The 19,303-nt window shown below is 32.4% G+C and overlaps 1 protein-coding gene across 1 annotated transcript in view; it reads left to right on the top strand.

Moving 5' to 3' along the window:
- The first annotated feature begins 690 nt into the window (after window positions 1-690).
- The window catches only part of LOC132717437 (von Willebrand factor A domain-containing protein 3A-like), a 36,381-nt gene continuing 17,768 nt past the window's right edge, over window positions 691-19,303 (top strand). The window contains exons 1-18 of the mRNA XM_060700906.1: window positions 691-865; window positions 4,471-4,620; window positions 5,231-5,327; window positions 5,834-5,961; window positions 6,495-6,584; window positions 7,181-7,235; window positions 8,807-8,908; window positions 9,712-9,818; window positions 10,128-10,253; window positions 10,755-10,863; window positions 11,238-11,303; window positions 13,721-13,852; window positions 14,587-14,725; window positions 16,312-16,415; window positions 17,178-17,353; window positions 17,922-18,041; window positions 18,581-18,655; window positions 19,053-19,147. Coding sequence (XP_060556889.1) covers window positions 798-865; window positions 4,471-4,620; window positions 5,231-5,327; window positions 5,834-5,961; window positions 6,495-6,584; window positions 7,181-7,235; window positions 8,807-8,908; window positions 9,712-9,818; window positions 10,128-10,253; window positions 10,755-10,863; window positions 11,238-11,303; window positions 13,721-13,852; window positions 14,587-14,725; window positions 16,312-16,415; window positions 17,178-17,353; window positions 17,922-18,041; window positions 18,581-18,655; window positions 19,053-19,147 — 1,939 coding nt within the window. The 5' untranslated portion in view covers window positions 691-797. The remainder of the gene's footprint in view (window positions 866-4,470; window positions 4,621-5,230; window positions 5,328-5,833; window positions 5,962-6,494; window positions 6,585-7,180; window positions 7,236-8,806; window positions 8,909-9,711; window positions 9,819-10,127; window positions 10,254-10,754; window positions 10,864-11,237; window positions 11,304-13,720; window positions 13,853-14,586; window positions 14,726-16,311; window positions 16,416-17,177; window positions 17,354-17,921; window positions 18,042-18,580; window positions 18,656-19,052; window positions 19,148-19,303) is intronic.

Here is a 19,303-nt window from a genome sequence, read left to right as displayed (position 1 = left end):
GTACGTGTTAATCACTTTCTTGCTTATCACATGAAGACAAACGGAGAAAATGTAGAATTTCGATTTCCATACAAAATAATAAATACACGAATAACTATACAGACGCAAAAGATGGTTCTGGTAATTGGCCAATGAGGTTTTTTTTTGGAAACTATGACAGGATACTAAAAATAAAATGTTTTTGAGAAATAAAAACATTTCTGGAGCATTATTGGACTTGTTTTTCTTGTAATCCTATGTAGTATTACCAAAATGTACATCTAGTGTAGATGTCACTGTTTATTTACATATCTACATTATTCAAATTAGTTTTTAGTTCAACTGAATATTGAATACAATAAGTTAAAATGAAGATTTAAATTAAAAAACAAAATGTTTTCCAAAACATTCATTGGAACATAACTTTATATAAAACTTTTATTTATATTTATTTGTTTATTTATTCATTCATTCATTCATTCATTCATTCATTCATTCATTCATTCATTCAATTCAATTCAATTCAATATATCAATTCAATTTATTTATTTATTTTGAAGAACTTTATTATCTATAGAGGAATATTTAGTGTTCTTATATCGCTGAACGAATAAAGCGATTTGTACGAACAATAAATATTATAAAAGACCGAAAACAGGTACTTCAACAGTATTAACCAATAGATTATAGTTTAACATTACTATTGACTAATCACAGCGCTCGTAACTTTCATGTATGGAGGAGTTAGCAACAGTGTCAACATCCGAAATGTGAAATTGCTTTTATTTTCTAATCAATTATCATACATTTAACTAATTATGGATATATTTGGAAGACGGCGACCGAAGCCATCTTTTCTCGGAGGAATCGACGAAGAAAACCCAACGTAAGATCTCTACACGTATACTTCAGAAATTTGTTTGTAAAAGTAAACAAATCGCACATAAAAAATTTCCTCCACTCCAGCAGTCTCCCTCCCGGGTGAATTGAACCCCACATATAACTGATGAACATTGGATACTGTTTTGATTATGTTCAACATAACAGCAAACATTATGTATATTTTTCACACAACATCTACAATCATTGCACCATTTGATTGGAAATTGTTGAATAATAGCAGAATTTAATATGAAAGTGGCAAAGCCTCAAAGAGAGCTCGATTTGCTTTTACCATGAAATAGTATAAAATAATCATTCATTTTTAGTTTACATTATTCCATTTTTTAAAACTGTCATTTTTTTATTTCATACACTCCTTCCATTTATTGTGGTTCCCTGTCCTAATACAAAAAAGGCAAAGCCTCAAAGCAAGCTCGATTTACTTTTACCGTGAAATGGAATAAAATAATTGTTCACTTTTATTTGACATTTTCCATTTTAAAATTGTCATTCGGTATTTTATACACTGCTTCCGTTTATTCTGGTTCCCTGTTTTATTATGGTTCCCATATAAGTGCGCAGGACACCAGGCAATGCTTCCGTTTTCAATTAGAATACCTCATCTTTTATCGTTCTCTTGTCATTCAAAAAGTTACAATGTGTCAAAAACCATCACTATCTAGCAGGTACTTGCGTTACTGTAAAGCTTGCTTTGCGAGCAGGCCCAAAAGGGCCAGCTCTTTTAGTTTGCTATTATGGTTCCTTTAAAAGTGGGCAGGACACCAGTCTACGCATCCGTTTTCAATCAGAATTCCTCGGCTTTTATCTTTATCTTGTAATTTGAGAAGTCGCTATGTGTCAATTCAGCACTATCGACGAAAGTTTTCGAAACCATCACTATCAACAGGGCTCACACTGGCTCAAATAAAATAATAGCCAATAATTTCAACTTAAAAAAATAATAGCCAAAAGTTCAGCGGACTATTCACGAATTAGTGATTAACAACATAAGCAGTTGATTCAATAAACATTACATTTATATCTTTCAGTTTTATAAGGATTCTCAAATAAACTGATACATTTGTGTATATTGATAACTACCTTTTTTTTTTAAATAGAACCACAACTTTAATTGTTATTATAGAACAGAATAAAAACGTTATAATTAGTATAATTACTGTATAACAATAATATTAAAGATTCATTATAACTTTACATAATGCTGTTATCAGACAACTTCTTTTGTTTGTTCTAATCAAATTTTGTCAGCTATAACCACTGTCAATTTCCACATTTCACCCAGAACTGGAGTAGATCCAGGTCATATTAGCCTATAGAAATAACACAAGTTTGCAAACTCATTCACAGAATGCAGCCTTTTTTCTGAATAATTTACTGAAAAATATCATCATCACCAATGTAATACAAATTTTCTGCCATAGTAGTAAAGATTTTTAAACAGAACACAGCTTATTTCACCTTTAAATAAATATCAAAATTATCGGTGTCGCGAAAATATGTGATAATCGGATTTTTCCTGTTTTCTGAAGAAATATTCACAATTTTGGTTGTTGTGCAAATAGTTGTTTGGAATTTAATACTTTTTAAATATTTTACCATTGTTTTCCACTGGCGATTTAGTCAAGTAGCTTAAAACAAACAAAAAAATCAAAATTTGCAATTGGAATTCACGGTAAATTTTGGGTAAGTCAATATCCAGTTTATCAATTTTAAAACGATTTTTGTGGCTAATTGACGGATATTTGATGGCTATTATAAATGCTGGACAATATCTTTAAAGTACTTATACAATTATACATCTCGCCTCGGGCAATATAGTTAGCAGCACGTGACCGGTAAAAAGTTGACACTCAATTAAATGCACCCCGCTGGTGTTAATTGGGTCTATTGCATTCATTATCGATTTTTACACCTTATATAAACACTGTTGGAATAAAAAAATAATCGCCAGATTTTGTAGCCAAAATGCAAAAATAATCGCCAATCTTATAAAATAATCGCAAATGGCGACTATGGCGACCGACAGCGTGAGCCCTGCTATCAAGCAGGTACTCGTGTTACCATTAAGCTCGCTTTGCAAGCAGGCCCTTTGGGCCAGTTCTTCGAGCTTGCTATTATATAGCTGTGTCCACAGAAGCTCTTAAATGATTTTCAAGGTTTTGAACAAAGTGAAACCTCAGTTAATATGAAATTAGGCAAAGCCTATGAACAGGGAAGTCATTAAAAAAATCCTTTCATTTTTCCGTTTTAAAGGTGTCATTCGGTATTTCATGCACCGCTTCCGTTTTCACTCGGAACACTCAACGATTATTATGTATCTGAAAAGTTGAGATTTGTTCCATTATCGGAATACCCTGCCTATTATCATTGAGTTACATTGTAAATAGCAGCGCCCGACTAGAATCGACACTGAAAATTTCATTGATAGGTATAGAATTCTATATATTTTTTAATTGCTTTTTATTTGATTTTCTTTTAAATATACATGTGTAGTTTATAGCCGGGCAAGCCAAATGCCACGCCCGCTTTGCTGGCCCGTTCAATGACTTCCCCGTATTATATACCCTGGATATACCTTGTCTACACCAGTTGTTCTAATTTAAGTCCCAATTGAGGTACATATGTAATCTTTGTCTTGCAAGAACACCATGAGATTTTTTTGGTAACAGTATACATTAGAAAGGGGTGTACTATCCACTGGTCAATGTCTTACCCATCCTCTTTATACAGGTCAGTTGTAGAAACTGGCCATTAGTAACACAATAAGTGACTTGTACTAAAGCAGTCTTCAAATTATTATTTGTATAAATGTGTTAATATTTCGATGATATATATTCTTTTGTTATAAAGCTCATTGCAAGATATGTAAGTTTAATAAAAAGTTTCATTTAAATTGTTATATGTGAAATATAGGAATGAAGGATGACAGAAAATGATGGTCTTTGGTCTGACAGAGTTGCTGTCTTTGCAAACTAACATACCAATCAGTTTTGTTATCAATCTACTATTAAGCTATTTAAAGGACAAACTATAGCAAAATGCATACTTTCATTCTGAGTCTATAAGGAGAGACATTATTGCATTAAAGACAATACTCAAAAGTAGCCTGAAATGAGGTTTCAAATGGTACCAAATATTTTTCCTAATTAAGCAATTTTACCATGCAAAATTTCCCAAACTGAGCTGGGTACTATTTCCCTAAAGAGCTACATGTATGTAGGAAAAGGCCTGATTTATTTAATGATGCCATTTAAGTGAACCTGGAAAGAACACATGCCCTGTCTGATGGATCATTCTCAAAAGATCTCTTACATACAATGTAGCAAACCCAAAAGAAAATAAAATGAAGTCAGGTGTCACATTGTTTTATGGGTATAACAGAATTTCATATGCTGCTTTCATCTAGATAGGAATTGTGATGATATTGTTGTAACATCTTTATTTACTGTCATGTTGCCATGAGGATTATTTACTACTTATGAATTATTATTCCTTTTCTCAAACTTTAGTTGTATGCTATTAATTTGTTTTCCTTCATTAAAGAAAAGTCTAAAAATGTCACACTTAGTTTCTTGTTGTTTTTTATAGAGATATAGGAAAATCTGAGCCAGAGAGAGTAATTCAAAGTCATAGTGAGAAAAATGATGATGAAAAAGAGAAGCAAGATGTTGAAGACAATAAAGATAATGCCAGCAGTAGTAGCAGCAGTGATTCCAGTGATGATGAAGATTTGCTGAGGTGAGCTTATTTTTGAGAAAATTAAAAAAAACGGATTGAACTTTCTTCATTAATACAAGATTTAGATCAAATTTCAAGGGTGTAAGCACAAGAAGAAGAATTTTTTGCTTAAATGCTCAACTTGCATGTTTTTAAGGGTATTTAAGAGATTGGTTTTAGTACTTAATACTCTAGATGTATAAAGCAAATTATAATTTATTACAATCATCAAAAATTATAAGTAGAATTGAACACGCTACAAAATAAATGATTACATAAATAAGTAGTTATATTATTTGATGCCTTTGATGAATTGCTATGATAACACTTTTGTATTTTGATTTATCTAGGTCTTGTAGTTCATAAATTTAACTAAGTTTTTTATTCACTGATACAAAATATACCATATACATATGTATTTACTCACTTGAAAGACTGGTTTCCTTTTTTATGTAGAGTTTTGACCCATACATTTTTTAGTTTAATAAGTGAATCATAAAGCTTGCTGAAAATATTAAAGTCATTATAATCTGCTGTTGATTTTGTGTAAAACTTAAAGTCACCAATCTTCTACATGATCTATCTTAAAGAAAATATGTTAATGTTAACATATGTGTTTGTACATTTGCAGTGATTCTGACGAGGAATGGCACGATGTGTACACGGAGAATGCAAAACCTCCAAGTGCTCTGACAGTTACTCATGTTAATCACACTCATGATTTACAGGTAATATTTGAAATATTGATTAACAATCAATCTTTATTATACATTTTGTACTGAGAAATCAAGAGGTAAAATCTCTTTTTACATGACTTGGCACCATACAAAATAGTTGAGTAGATGGAATAAATTTTAATGTTTACTTCAATTAATTTCACTTCAACTTTATTTGAGCAGCACAGCTAAAACCTTTTGAATAGAGTACTTTTCATTGTATTTTCCATTTGTTATGTCATGTTTGTTGTATTATGTTGTATTTTGGGCAAGTGGCCTATGTCACAAGAAATAAACTTTACTTACTTTTCATCTTTATCTCTATTTTTAGCTTGACTATACAAAGTGTACCTCTCCTACTAAAAATCTGAGCTTCTCTTATAAAGTTCTTGTTTAACTCATACTACAGTTTCATCAAGTTTGATTCTTTAAACAATTTGTTTCCTCATTAAGCATGCAGCTTTAATAATTCGCAATAATAATAATAATAATTTGCAAGTATTGTTTTCTTTGTTCAGCAACTAGCCACTGTTGAAGCTGCTGCAAATGCTGAACATCAAACCTCTGATGAATGGTTGAAAAGTCATAGTTTAGAATACATGAACCTTGAGTTGAAAGACTTGGTAGACAGGGGCAAAGTAGGAAGGTGAGTGGAGATTGCTCTTTCATGCTTGAGCAAGCATTTGAATGGTTACATGTCGAGTGTTACATTTTCATTTGATGATAATCTTTCAGGTATATTTGCAGACATTTTTTATATTAAAATAATGCACAGGTAATAACTATACTGAAGATCCAGAAAATATTTCCCAGTATTGTTTGTAAATTAATATAAAAGATAAGGTTTAGAGAACTTGCCAAAAAATGTGCAATATTTACATTAATCACCATGATTTTAAATTTGCTATATGTTTTAAAAAGAATTGAGCTCAGAGTTTCAGACCGATTTTGGTTGAAAGCTATTTATCATCACCTTAGTGCAGTAACAGGTAATTCCCTATTGAATTATTTTAGGAGTTAATCCATTAATGCACTAAGGTGACAGACAATATGTCGGTCAAAAACTACATAGCTTATGTTACACGGTTGCATATACATTCTGACAATAATTAGATATGGACTTGATTTGAACAAAGCATGTGTAAGCATATTTGTATGTACTTTTTTTTTCCAAATCAGACTTGAACCAGATTTGAAGACAGGCAAACCTAAGCAACATATACAGTTTGATGCATACGATGTCAATGAGTTTGAATATAAACTCAACTTGTAAGTAAATTCTTAATTTAGTATTAACAAATTTATTTGAAGGCTCAATTGTTCAGTCGTTTAGCTATTTTAGTAATTATGGAGACCATGAGATTTGTCACTGAGAGGTTGATAATTAGATTATATGGCAAGGAGGATTTTTCCATGACAATTGTTCCCATCAGTTGAGTGTTATGGTCATTTATCAGTCATTGCTGATTCAGAAATCCCGTGGGATTAGTAGTTGGTCACTTGCAGAGGAATAGGTAATTTCTGGTTAGTTTATAATCCAGGAAAACCAGTTATGTCAATCTACGGTCAAAATATGACCACAAATCATTTAATGTGCTAAAATTGAGGTTAAAACCAAAAAAGAAACAAAATCTCAGTTGTAAAACATGTTGTTTTGATTTTGATATTAATTACTTTTAGTAGGCATTTAATTGTATTCATGCCATATATGGAAACTTCATTATTTCAGAATGACTCTAACCTATGATATCTTGGTAAAGGGACAGTCACTTTAACAACAAGACTGTTCCCTTGTAGTAAGTTTTGTCATGCATTTGTCTCAACTTATAACCAGTTAACATAATTTGATTTTCCAATAATTTTAGAAACATAGAAACCTACACAAAAAGAATCAAATGGCTTTTAACAGGAAGTAAAAGGGTAAGATATTGTACAACAATTCTCAATAGAATTCATATCCTATTGTTTTAGATTGTCCGCCACTCCTTTACAATTTAACTTTAAATAAATTTGAGGAAAGTGTGGAAGCTAGCTTATGGAACATTGGTGATTCTACTCAGGTGTCTGTTCGTGCCTAAAATAATGCACAGATGGGCATCTAAGGTCTTCCTCCACCAGTAAAGCTGGAAATTGCCATATGACCTATACTGTGTTGGTGCGACGTAACACCCAACCAAAAAAGTTGAAAATTAGGAAAGTATGGCTTACCATCTTACCATACTAGTGATGTTGTTTTTGAGTGCAACATCATATTTCTTTAATTTTACCACAAAGTGTTTATTTTAAACCTTTTTGTAAGTCACTGATTTAAACCTTTACATGTAACTCTAAAATTTAAGTGGCGGCATGGCAGTGGTTAATGTTTCAGACTAAGTAATCTAATGCTTTCTAGCCACATAGGTTCTAAACTCGTCAGTGGCAAGTCATTGTTTTCTTGAGCAAGAAATTTTACACTTATTGCTCATTACTGGTTGGTTCCAGGAACTCATTTGAAAATGTTTCTATAAGCCTTTAACTTCCTACACAAATTAACTAAAATAAATTCTGTATAAACCAACTCCAGAATAGATTTCCACTGAATTATTTCTCTTTTTGAACTTAGTGCATGGCTAAAATTTACCATTTACTATTGTTAAGCAATGAGAATAGTCAAGAGAGCTGTGAATATGACAGCTGTTGTTTTGACTCTTCACTTCTTTTGTAATCAAGATGAAAGTGAGATGACAGAATGTTGATAATGTGATGCCTAAGTGAATTTTTTTATATTTGAAGTTTTTCTTTAAAGGGACTCCACTGAGTTTGTTGAAATGATGGGACTGAAAATACTTCTCTGAGATTTGTGCACCAATTGAGATAGGTCTTATTCAAAAACTTGTGTGCAAATTTTTATCTCATTCCCTCATTCTGTTTTGTTTTTTTCAGAATAATTATTTTATTGTGATAAATATTTCAAAAATGAAAAGTGTTGTTACAAGTTCTCCACTTGATATTTGTAATATTTTTATTTTTTGTTGCCTTTGGACCTCAGTGAAGTTACTTTAAAGTTCAGCTAAATACATGTATGTGAATAGTTCTAAAAGATAAAAGAGTTTGTTAACTGTTTCCTATTTATTGCTTAATAGAATATATTAAAGGATATCAGTATTTGAAAAATGGTGAAGCCAATTAGAAATAAAATCATGTACCAACTATATAAAATAAAGGGAGATATATGGTTATATCTATAAAAAGTGATCCCATAGAAGAATTAAACACAGCAAAATTTACATGAAAATTGCAGACTCGGTTTGATTGAGTCTATACATTTGGGATAATGAGCTAGTGTAACATCTCTCATGCCCCATTATACTTAGCACCGTCTTAAGCTAAAGCAGTACGCAATTTTCCACACCTAAAAGTGCTGTAATCAATGATCCCAAAGGACTAAAAAAATATAACAACACAGTAGTCATTGCTCAGTTATTCAGGTGTTTATATATGATATATTTTAGGTGTTCGGAAATGTAAAGGGTGAAAGATGTGTATTGTGTGTTGATACATCTGATGCTAACACAGGATTTGGTAGACTGACGGCTTTCCAAGAATCTCTTATTGTAAGTAAATGTAAAAAGCAAAAAAAAATATGCCCTTTTTTTGCTGATTTAGATGTATTAAAAATGTGATACCATAGTAGTATCATCATTTACATTGGAAAGTACAAATGTTGTTGGGCAGGTGAGTTCTAATTTGCAGGTGGAATAATTACAGTTTGGTGGGGGTGGGACATGGAACAGCAGGGTATATAAATAAAATGAAAAGAAGATCCGGCTCTTTTTTTCAGAATTTTATTGGTCAATGTGCATTCTGTGGCTGTTCTGACCAATCAAATACCTGAGATCTGAGTTTGAGCTTAGAGAATTTCTTTATAACATTGGACCCGAATTTCAATTTTCCGCAATCAAGTCTACAGTGTAATATACTGATATGTATAATTCATTAATTTTCAGTTATGACACAAGTAAAGAGTAAATGATGTCTAAGGAAATGAAGAATAGACATATATCAATACAACCTTTAAGTGATTTACCTTCAGTAACACAGTAACCAGATTACTGTCTCAAAACCATATCATTTGTTATTTCCAAATTTGTTATTTTCTTTTTAAATACACATACAGAAACTAAAGGCTGAAAAACAAACATTTAAAATGGCCTGAACATTCCTTTCATTGAACTTGTTTATAGTTTTAAAAAGTATATAAGTTACTGTTTAAGTAACATTTATTGAAGTGTGAGAAAAAATGGCACAAAGACAAGATGATGCCAGATGATCAACAGCTATGCAAACACTGCAATAATTCAAGAAATTTGTATGCATTAAGGTATTATGAAAAATGAAATATTTCTTTATATAACAGCACCTTATAGATGAACAGTTACCCAGCAAGAAAGGAATATATCTTATGTCATTTGGAACAGATGTAGATCCATTGTGGCCGGTCGTCAGGGATACCAACATCAGAATGTATGTATATTTGGATAAAATAATGTTACTAACAAAATAACACCATTATAATTTCTTTGACTTTACCAAATTATTTGTATGAAACAAATTATCTGTCTCACCACTATACTATGAGTACATAATCATTTGCAGTGACGTTATAGGAAACAATCCAGCTAGCTTATGGAATATTGGTAGTTCTACTCAGGGGCCAGCTTGTGCTTAAAGAGAGCTATTTTTTGGTCTTTATTTGCTCAAGTAAAGCTGGAAAGTTGACATAGGGCCTTATAGTGTCGGGTTTTATTATTTCACTGCTGTTTTGTTTTTCAGAATTGAAGAAGCAAAAGAATGGGTGATGAGATTGAAGCAGAGTGGGGGATGTAATCTACTTAAAGCTATGAAACATATCTATAAACTGAAGGATATTGATTCCATAATGCTTGTCCTAGGCAGTGTGTAAGTTCATTAAATATATGTACAACATTCCATGGCCCTGTGGTTAGGATTTCTGACTTAGATTTACATTCCTGTAGGTTCAAATCCTGCCATGGACTTTGGAAGAAGCTATTCACTCAGCTTAATGGATCTATTCCGTCCGCTGCCTGAAATAATGTTAAAAAAAAGGATTTTTTGTGACTTAAACTGCAATCCCCAATCAATCCCCAAAAAACAACATTAACAACAACATAGACCAATAGAAGATTGTGTTGTTAAAAAAAACTGGCAGAAAACGTCTTAGAATGGAAGACAATGTCAAAAGTGCCTCAATGGTTAGAAAACTTGCATTTAAATCTCATATGACTAATTTTGTAGTGTAATGCTAGAACGGTTTTTGGATTTTATTATTTGGAGTATGTGGTAGAAAATCATGCATGATTGCATTTGTTTGTATGCTTCAATGAAACTTTTATTTATATTGTTTTTTATATTAAATGGATTTCTTTTTCCTTTTTTCAGTCCAGACCAAGCATCAGATATCCTGTGTGACTACATATACCAGATGGGTGTGGGAAGATCTATACCGTTACATTGTGTGGCATATGATTGTAGTAACCAACTTACAAATGTAACTTAATAAGTATTTACATATACAGTAGAAAGGCCGTGTTTTTTAAAAGTCTTTTTTTCGGGGGAGGGGGGGGGGTTTCATTCCTCTTATTAAAAATAGTTTTTTTCCCCTTAAAATTTTATAAAATAAAAAAACTTTAAAATTATTTTGCAGTGATAAATTGAGTAAAGCAGTACAGGAACATGCAGGGTTATATTGGTTTGAATCAGTGTGCAATTGGATAGACTGGTAATGAATTTTTCAAACAATAATTTCCTGCATGGCTATTATTTTACTATCAAACACAGACATACATGTAGTAGAGCAGGTCTTCTTATTACAGCGTTTGTTTGAATATTATAATATCTAACTTATATTTTATTTTATTGTAGTTTACATTGAGGAATATAGCAGAAGCATCTGGAGGGAGATATCATTGTTACACTGCCAGTTGTGAGGTAAATATAATCTATATAGTATCCAATTTTTGACATATATTGTATTGGTATGTCGTTTAGACACATTATGCTTCAGAAATCCATATTTTTTTTTTAATTCTTTAGAAATGTCAAACATGTGTTTAATAATGTTTTAAAGGGACTCCACTGAGGTTTTTTGACATGATGGGACTAAAAATATTTTTTCAGATAAATGTACCATTTGATGAAGGTGAAGGTTTCAGACCACTAATCTTTGTGCAAAATTTCTGATCATTTGCGCACTTTGTTTTTCCAGAATAGTTATTATACCCCCGCACAACAAAGTTGTAAGGGGGGTATACTGGAATCAGCTTGTCCGTCCGGCTATCCGGCCGTCCGGCTGTCCGGCCGTCCGTCGGTTTTTTCTTGTCCGCCCAATAACTTAAGATATCATTGACCCTTAGTCTTCATATTTGGCATGGAGGTTAGTCATGATTAGTAGATGACCCCTATTGATTTTGAGGTCACTAGGTCAAAGGTCAAGGTCACAGGGGCCTTGACTTCAAAAACCTTGTCCGCCCAATAACTTAAGATTCCTTTGACCCACAGTCTTCATATTTGGCATGTATAATAGTCATGGTTAGTAGATGACCCCTATTGAATTTGAGGTCACCAGGTTAAAGGTCAAGGTCACAGGGGCCTTGACTTCAAAAAGCTTGTCCGCCCAATAACTTAAGATTCCTTTGACCTACAGTCGTCATATTTGGCATGAAGGTTAGTCATGATTAGTAGATGACCCCTATTGATTTTGAGGTCACCAGGTCAAAGGTCAAGGTCACAGGGGCCTTGACTTCAAAAAGCTTGTCCGCCCAATAGCTTAAGATTCCTATGACCCAAAGTCTTCATATTTGGCATGGAGGTTAGTCATGATTAGTAGATGACCCCTATTGATTTGAGGTCACTAGGTCAAAGGTCAAGGTCACAGGGGCCATGACTTTAAAAAGCTTGTCCGCCCGATAACTTAAGATTCCTTTGACCCATAGTCTTCATATTTGGCATGGAGGTTAGTCATGATTTGTTGATGACCCCTATTGATTTTGAGGTCATCAGGTCAAAGGTCAAGGTCGCAGGGGCCTTGACTTCAAAAAACTTGTCCGCCCAATAACTTAAGATTCCTTTGACCCATAGTCTTCATATTTGGCATTGAGGTTAGACATGATTAGTAGATGACCCCTATTGACTTTGAGGTCACCAGGTCAAAGGTCAAGGTCACAGGGGCCTTGACTTCAAAAAGCTTGTCCGCCCTATAACTTAAGATTCCTTTGACCCACAGTCTTCATGTTTTTGCATGGAGGTAAGTCATGATTAGTAGATGACCCCTATTAATTTTGAGGTCACCAGGTCAAAGGTCAAGGTCACAGGGACTTTGACTTCAAAAAGTTTGTCCACCCATTTACTTAAGATTCCTTTGACCCACAGTCTACATATTTGGCATGGATGTTGATCATGACTATAAGGTGACCCCTATTGACTTTGAGGTCACTGGGTCGAAGGTCAAGGTCACAGGGACCTTGACAAAAAAGCTTTTCTTCTCAATTGCTAAAGAATGTCCTGTCCGCAATGTATTGATTTTGACATTTTCACATTTGAAGCTTGTAGAATACATAACTTAGCAATGCACTGGCTTAGTAACCTCAGATTTGGCAGGGAGGTTGTCCTTGAGCGCTAAATGGCCACTGTTGGTTCTGACAAAGTGGTATGCGGGGGTATTCACGCCAAGATAGTGGCAGTTCTAGTTTAAATTGTAAAAAAAATGACCCAAAATAAAAAGATTTTAAACACTTTTCACGCAAATCGGGCTAAGAAAAACATAAAAATAAGATTTTCAATTTATTTCAAAGTATGTTTCTTAACTATCTTTGCATATATTTCTGTTTCAAGTGCCCAAGCTCTTTTATGTAATAAATTCAAATGTTATGTTTTTAGGCTTTTAAACCTCAGTGGAGTCCCTTTAATAAGTAATTAAGCGCATGTTAGATGTTTTACAACTAAAAAAGAAGCTCTGAACATGCAGTTATGTGTCGTAAAGTTAGCAAAATGAAGTTTTTCATTTTTCAAAATCTGGAAAAAAAGGTGATCCCTTGGAAGCAATAATCACAAATAAGTTACATGAAAACTGAAGACACCGTTTGATTGAGTCTGTACATGAGAGATAATGAAAAGTGCAACATCTTTCATGCCCCCTAGCACCAGCTTGAGCGGTACTCAATTCTCAACACTTTAAAGTGCTGAAATTGATTATCCTGAAGGACCAGAAAAATTTAACAACACTGAATTGATATACTGGGAAACTTTTTACAACTGCCACATGCAGTATTGGTAGATTCTTAATTTAAAATTTTGCTTAAAAATCATTCAGATATTCTTTACTAACTAGGGAAGTTATATATTTACAGGAACAGATCTATACAGGAACAGATATAAGTGTATTACTGAAGGAGATACAAAAAGCTCAAGATGTCATCAACAAAATCAAGGAGATGAGACAGGGGATGATGGGTAGTGCTCTCATTAGTATAATGAATGAGGTACATATTACTCAGTTTTAACAAATTGTGACAATAGATTATTTTGAAAAAAAAAACAAACAAAAAAACTTTAAAGGGACTGCACCACGGATTTTGACAAGATGGGTCCGGAAATTGTGATTTATTGATTGATTTTTTGTGTGATTTGATGAAGGTCTGAAAAAGTAATTTTTATGCAAAATTTTAAATCATTTGCTTACATTGTTTTTCCGGAATAATCATTTTTATTAAGCAAAAAGACACAAAAATTTGCATTTAGACTGGAATTCGTAATATTAGTTTTTCTTTGTTGTCTTAAATAGTTCCATGAATGGTACAATAAATGAGATAACATTTTCTATTGCATTAGCATTTGGCTTGAGATAATTCTTAGTTTTACACAATTCGTTAATTCAGTACTTAGCACAATAAATAACAATAAATGAGTAAGATTGTAACCTTAAGACAGCTATTATATCAGTTTGGAACAGCAAAATGCAGTTGTGGTTGTGTGACCATGTGATTAACATGTGGGACAAATTGCTGGCCAAATGTTACTGGACCCCTGTCAGGGACAAGCTTTTGTTTCATTGAGCAAGAAACTTTACCCTCATTGCTTAGTACTGTTGATTACAGAAACGGATTCAAGGGTGTTTCAATAAGCTTAAAGTTTCCAACACAATCAAACTAATATTAATTTGTATAGATTATACTCACATATATAAAATTGATGTTTTTATTTGATAATTTGATAGATCACTACCGAAGTACAGAAGTTACCCCAGTCAAGATTTTTGCCCCGCCCACCAGGTCATGATAAGCCATTGAAAATAGAAATGCCAAAATTCCAACCTAAATCATCAATAGAGTGGATCAGACAACATGGCTTGAAAGGTAACTTATGACTCATGTAAAACATATTTAATGTTGTTTTTTTTTAAATTCAATGTAAATTTAGGTTTCTCCAAATCAAACTTTTAATTAGTGCTCGCCAATTTTTTTAAGCCAATCACTGACGAGGATTTTTCAAATTTTCAGGTTTCAAATCTTAATAGAACAGATTTTATATAAACTGGACGTTTTATATTATAAAACGCAAGTGGGCGGAGCTTAGTTTCGAAGAGCGCTAAAGTGCAATATACGCATGTGCGGAGATCTAGAAATTTACTCCTCCTACTAATCAATATTTATGCATCATGTTTTTTCCGTACACGCACATGTATATCGTCACTACGGCATAGAATTATAAAAAGAGGTTCATTGAAATGAAAACAGGCAAAATAACAGTAAAAATGTTTTATTACTTACGGAACCAGTATCATTTTATAATTTCCAAATAAAAAGTTCACTTTATTCTAACAAAGTATGTATGTAAAATTTCTTACTTTTATGTAAATATTACAGCCCGTGCCGCTGCAAAACCGAAAGTAGGGTGTTTTTATGAATTTTACATTTATTTTTGACAATATACTGCCATTTGTCCGAAGATGATCTGTATATGAACATATTAAATATGTATGATGCATATATAATCAAGCAACAGGTTCATTTCAGCCCGGTGACGGGCGAGGCAAGACATGTCGATTTTTTGTAGCTTATTGTGAAGTTGCAGTACATGAAAATCGGGCACATGACAAATCAGCACATAAATAAAACACTCTAGTGTTCCGTGGTATACATCTTTTCTACGTGTCATACCTCCTTTCCTTATTACAATGAAACTTTACTGCACTGTTATCCATCGCTGGTTTGTTTTTAGCAGAGAATGATCTGTGCGTGTTCAAAGAGGGTACCGTTTGAGAATATTTCGCAAAGAGGGTACCGATATGGATATGCACCGTGATATTGTCTGATTTACCTAGACAGAATGCGGGAATTAGCTATGCAAAACACGTGACCCGAAAATGTGTACCGCTACCGTCTTCCAAATATGGTTGGCTATCGTGTGACGTCACGCAGTGTGTTGGGCGGAAAAAAATGGGCGGAGCACTAAGCCGGTTAGAGTGCATATTGGATGTTCTTCGTAAATAAGAAAGCTACAGTCGCTTCGCAAGCTCCGCTCCTTTTTAGCTTTCTTATTTACAAAGAACACCCAATATGCACTCTAACCTATACTTAGCAGATAGAATACTTTTGATACAATTTTGATAAGGTTCCTTTTGCATCAGTGAAAGTTCACAAAGAGCTTCTGTTTTTTAAAGCCAAGTGTACTGATTTTAAAATTTCTCTCTCGGTTTGTTTGTTTTTTTCTGGTTTTAATGCTCATTTGAACACATGTTTTTGGTCATTAATCGTTATCTGAGAATGTATTTTAAGAGCTTTGGTGGTTTTATTTACAAGATTTAATGTTACATAAATTTTGAAAATAAAATAAGAAATTTGAGATATAGATATAATCCTGTAAGTTTTGTTATCTTTTTGTACTGAACTAAAGCTTTGATGAATTTGTGAAATTTCATTTTTCTCCCCTTATATTTCAGCCAAGCAACTAGATTTGTATCAAGTGTTGGCACCAAATGCTTACTCCTACAAAGAAGAGTTTATACCAGTCATCAAAAAAGCTGTACAGTCACAAGTACATGAGGTAAGTAGCAGTTAAGTAGTCTGTGTCGGCTGCTTTATCATACCTAATCTTAGTAGTCTGAGATAGGAAGATAATGCAGTTACCTCCCTTCCAATGCTCAGGAATTAAAATCAAACCCTGATTAAAAAAAATAAAATCAGTGTGATTAACTTTATTGCTGGTATTCTAAACATAGTTTTTATATCAAATACACGTCTTATAATACTGTATGTTTGTAGAGTCTTTTTTAATTAGACATTTTGTGACATTGTATTTCATATTTGAAATATACATGACTGCAGAAAATTTATGAACTTTTTTCAACTTATGAAAGCACTTGTGCTGATTTTTGACAGGCATGATTAAACAGTTGCTTCTTATATATCCTTCACCCAGCTAGTGTTTTGAGTTTGATATTAGCAAACAACCTTTAATTTGCAGTCTGTCAGGAATCAGCCTGTCAAAAAATTCTAAGCATTGATTTTCAAATTTCAAGTTCAATTACTGAAAAAACAACAACATATTTGTGGCTTAAAAAGTGATATCTTTGTTTAAGTATCAGAAAAAAATAGTTGTACTGATAAATTTAATGAAACAATGTTATCAAAGATCATTTAAATGACTGGGTCATGATTTTATACTATGACTGCCATGCTTTTTTCCAGGGGGAAAAAATCTAAAAATGTATTAACCCTTTTAACAATAACATATGCATTACATTTGTAACAAAATAGTACTGTATGTTAAAACGCATGTATGATAACTTTATCATTTATATTACAGAAAGCTATGGTTCAGTTTAAATGGCATGATGGTACAGTGAAGAATGTACACGTTGACATGACCCAGTTATTTGAGTACCAGAAACATCTAGCTGCGACTGTCAGCGTGTATGAAAGTCGAATTGACTGGCTGGCTAGTGGTAGTAGAAGAATCTTTGGCACAGTTGTTGAGAAGAAGTGAGTTGAATTTTTCATTTAATTCCTTTTGTTATATCATATGCGATGCTGATTATGAACTTTCTTTATGGTTAAAGTGACTTAGAGGGTATGGTATATGCATAGTTTAGTTGAATTTAAAAGTACACTTTTGAGTTAACATGAAATTTACATACAAAAGACTGTGTTATTTTTCTTCAACATGAGAAAAACCCTTTTTTTCGGAAAATGAACAATCATGAATTGTTATATTTGTACAATGTATATGTAAATATGAACATGTACACATATATATATTTTTGTTAATAACAAAAGACTAAAAAATTTTCCCCAAATATCTTAAGATTCAAATTTTAATGAAAATTCCAGTCATTACTGATGTGTACATTGTTTTGTATCATACACAACTATTTATACTACAATATTGATGATGTGTTGTATATTATAATAATAATTTAATGTGAATATTATTAATATGTGACTTATTGGTCCATTGGGCTTGGTGTTCTGTAAAATTACTTATTTTCATTATTTATAAATTGTCATACACATGTTACTATAATGAAATACTTATTTACCTATATTTCAGTGTTGTGATTTTGCTAGATTTATCAGTATCTAATGTAAACTATCTAGTACATATACAACACTCTATCAGACTTCTCATGGAGCAACAACTAGCCAACAAGGACTATTTTAATATCATTGCGTAAGTTACAATATTTATAGTTCTTCTTTACGTAGTGACACATTACTGTTCTAGTTTTACATCCTTATGTATTTTATTTGGAGTTCACCAGTTACTGCATTAAGATGATGATAATTATGCCATTTTTTATGTCTCCCAGAACAAAGTAACATAATATGTTTGACAGACTAAGCCATTGTTTATGTTATCATTCTGTAAATGTTAAATTTTCTTATAAACCATGGTGATTAGGAGATAGATGTAAAGATTTTCTAAATGCACAACTCATATATTTCTTAAGGGATTCTAACAAAACTTTTACAGAATCTTTGTTATGAAATGTTCCGGTGCAGACTTCTGTGTTTTGTGCTTTGATAAGTTTTTGGCAGAATTATGACCCTTTGCTTTTTTCCACAAATGTAATAATGGTGAAAAAAAATTTGTTTTGCAACAATTTCTTGCCACCTGTTTTGCCTTAAATAGAAACTTGTATGATAAACAGATAAATATTTCTTGTGTTAATTGGGTCTTGTTTTATGCTATGTTATATTGTGTTACAGATTTGGAAGTATTGCTGTATCATGGAGACCAACAATGTGTAAACCAACAAAGGAAAATCTTCAAGATGCATGGAGGTACATCTTTATACTAATAAATATAATAAAGATCTTGACAGCAATAAACCTACTATCCTTATTATATTGTTTTGTCCATTACAAAATAACAGTACAGTTAAACCTGTGTTAGAGACCATCTCCGAATAAAGACCACCCTGTGAATAAAGACCACTCTCTGACAAAACATTGTTGATGAAAAAAAAATACAACTGAGTACACTCCGCTTAAAGAACACTTGTCTAAAAGGGCCAGATATGGTATCTCCTTTTGATGGCCTTTATTCACATGTTTGACTATAGTTTTATGTGATATAATTAAATAAAAACCTAAAGTGATTAATTTAGTACATTTAAATGACATGGAAAATTGTAAAATATCTGAGAACTGTATATTTATACTTATATTTGTATTTCAGGTGGGTGTTAGACCTACAGTGTGCAGGCAGCAGAAATTTCTTGTCTGCTTTCAGAAAGTGTGTGGAGAATGAGGAAGAGAGGAGCCACAAAATATGTAAGATATCAAAATGTGAAAATATTTGTCATATCTAAATGTGAAAATATTTGTTATATCAAAATGTGAAAATATATGTTATATCAAAACGTGAAAATATTGGTTTGTGATAAAAAATATGTAAAATAGAGAAAATTAGAATCCCCAAAGAAATTC

This window comes from Ruditapes philippinarum, unplaced genomic scaffold (assembly GCF_026571515.1).
Source record: "Ruditapes philippinarum isolate M1 unplaced genomic scaffold, ASM2657151v2 ctg2330_1_1_1_1, whole genome shotgun sequence".
Classification (NCBI taxonomy): Eukaryota; Metazoa; Mollusca; class Bivalvia; order Venerida; family Veneridae; genus Ruditapes; species Ruditapes philippinarum.
The sequence above is the reverse complement of the archived record's forward strand: the minus strand, read 5'-3'. Positions and strand labels throughout refer to the sequence as shown.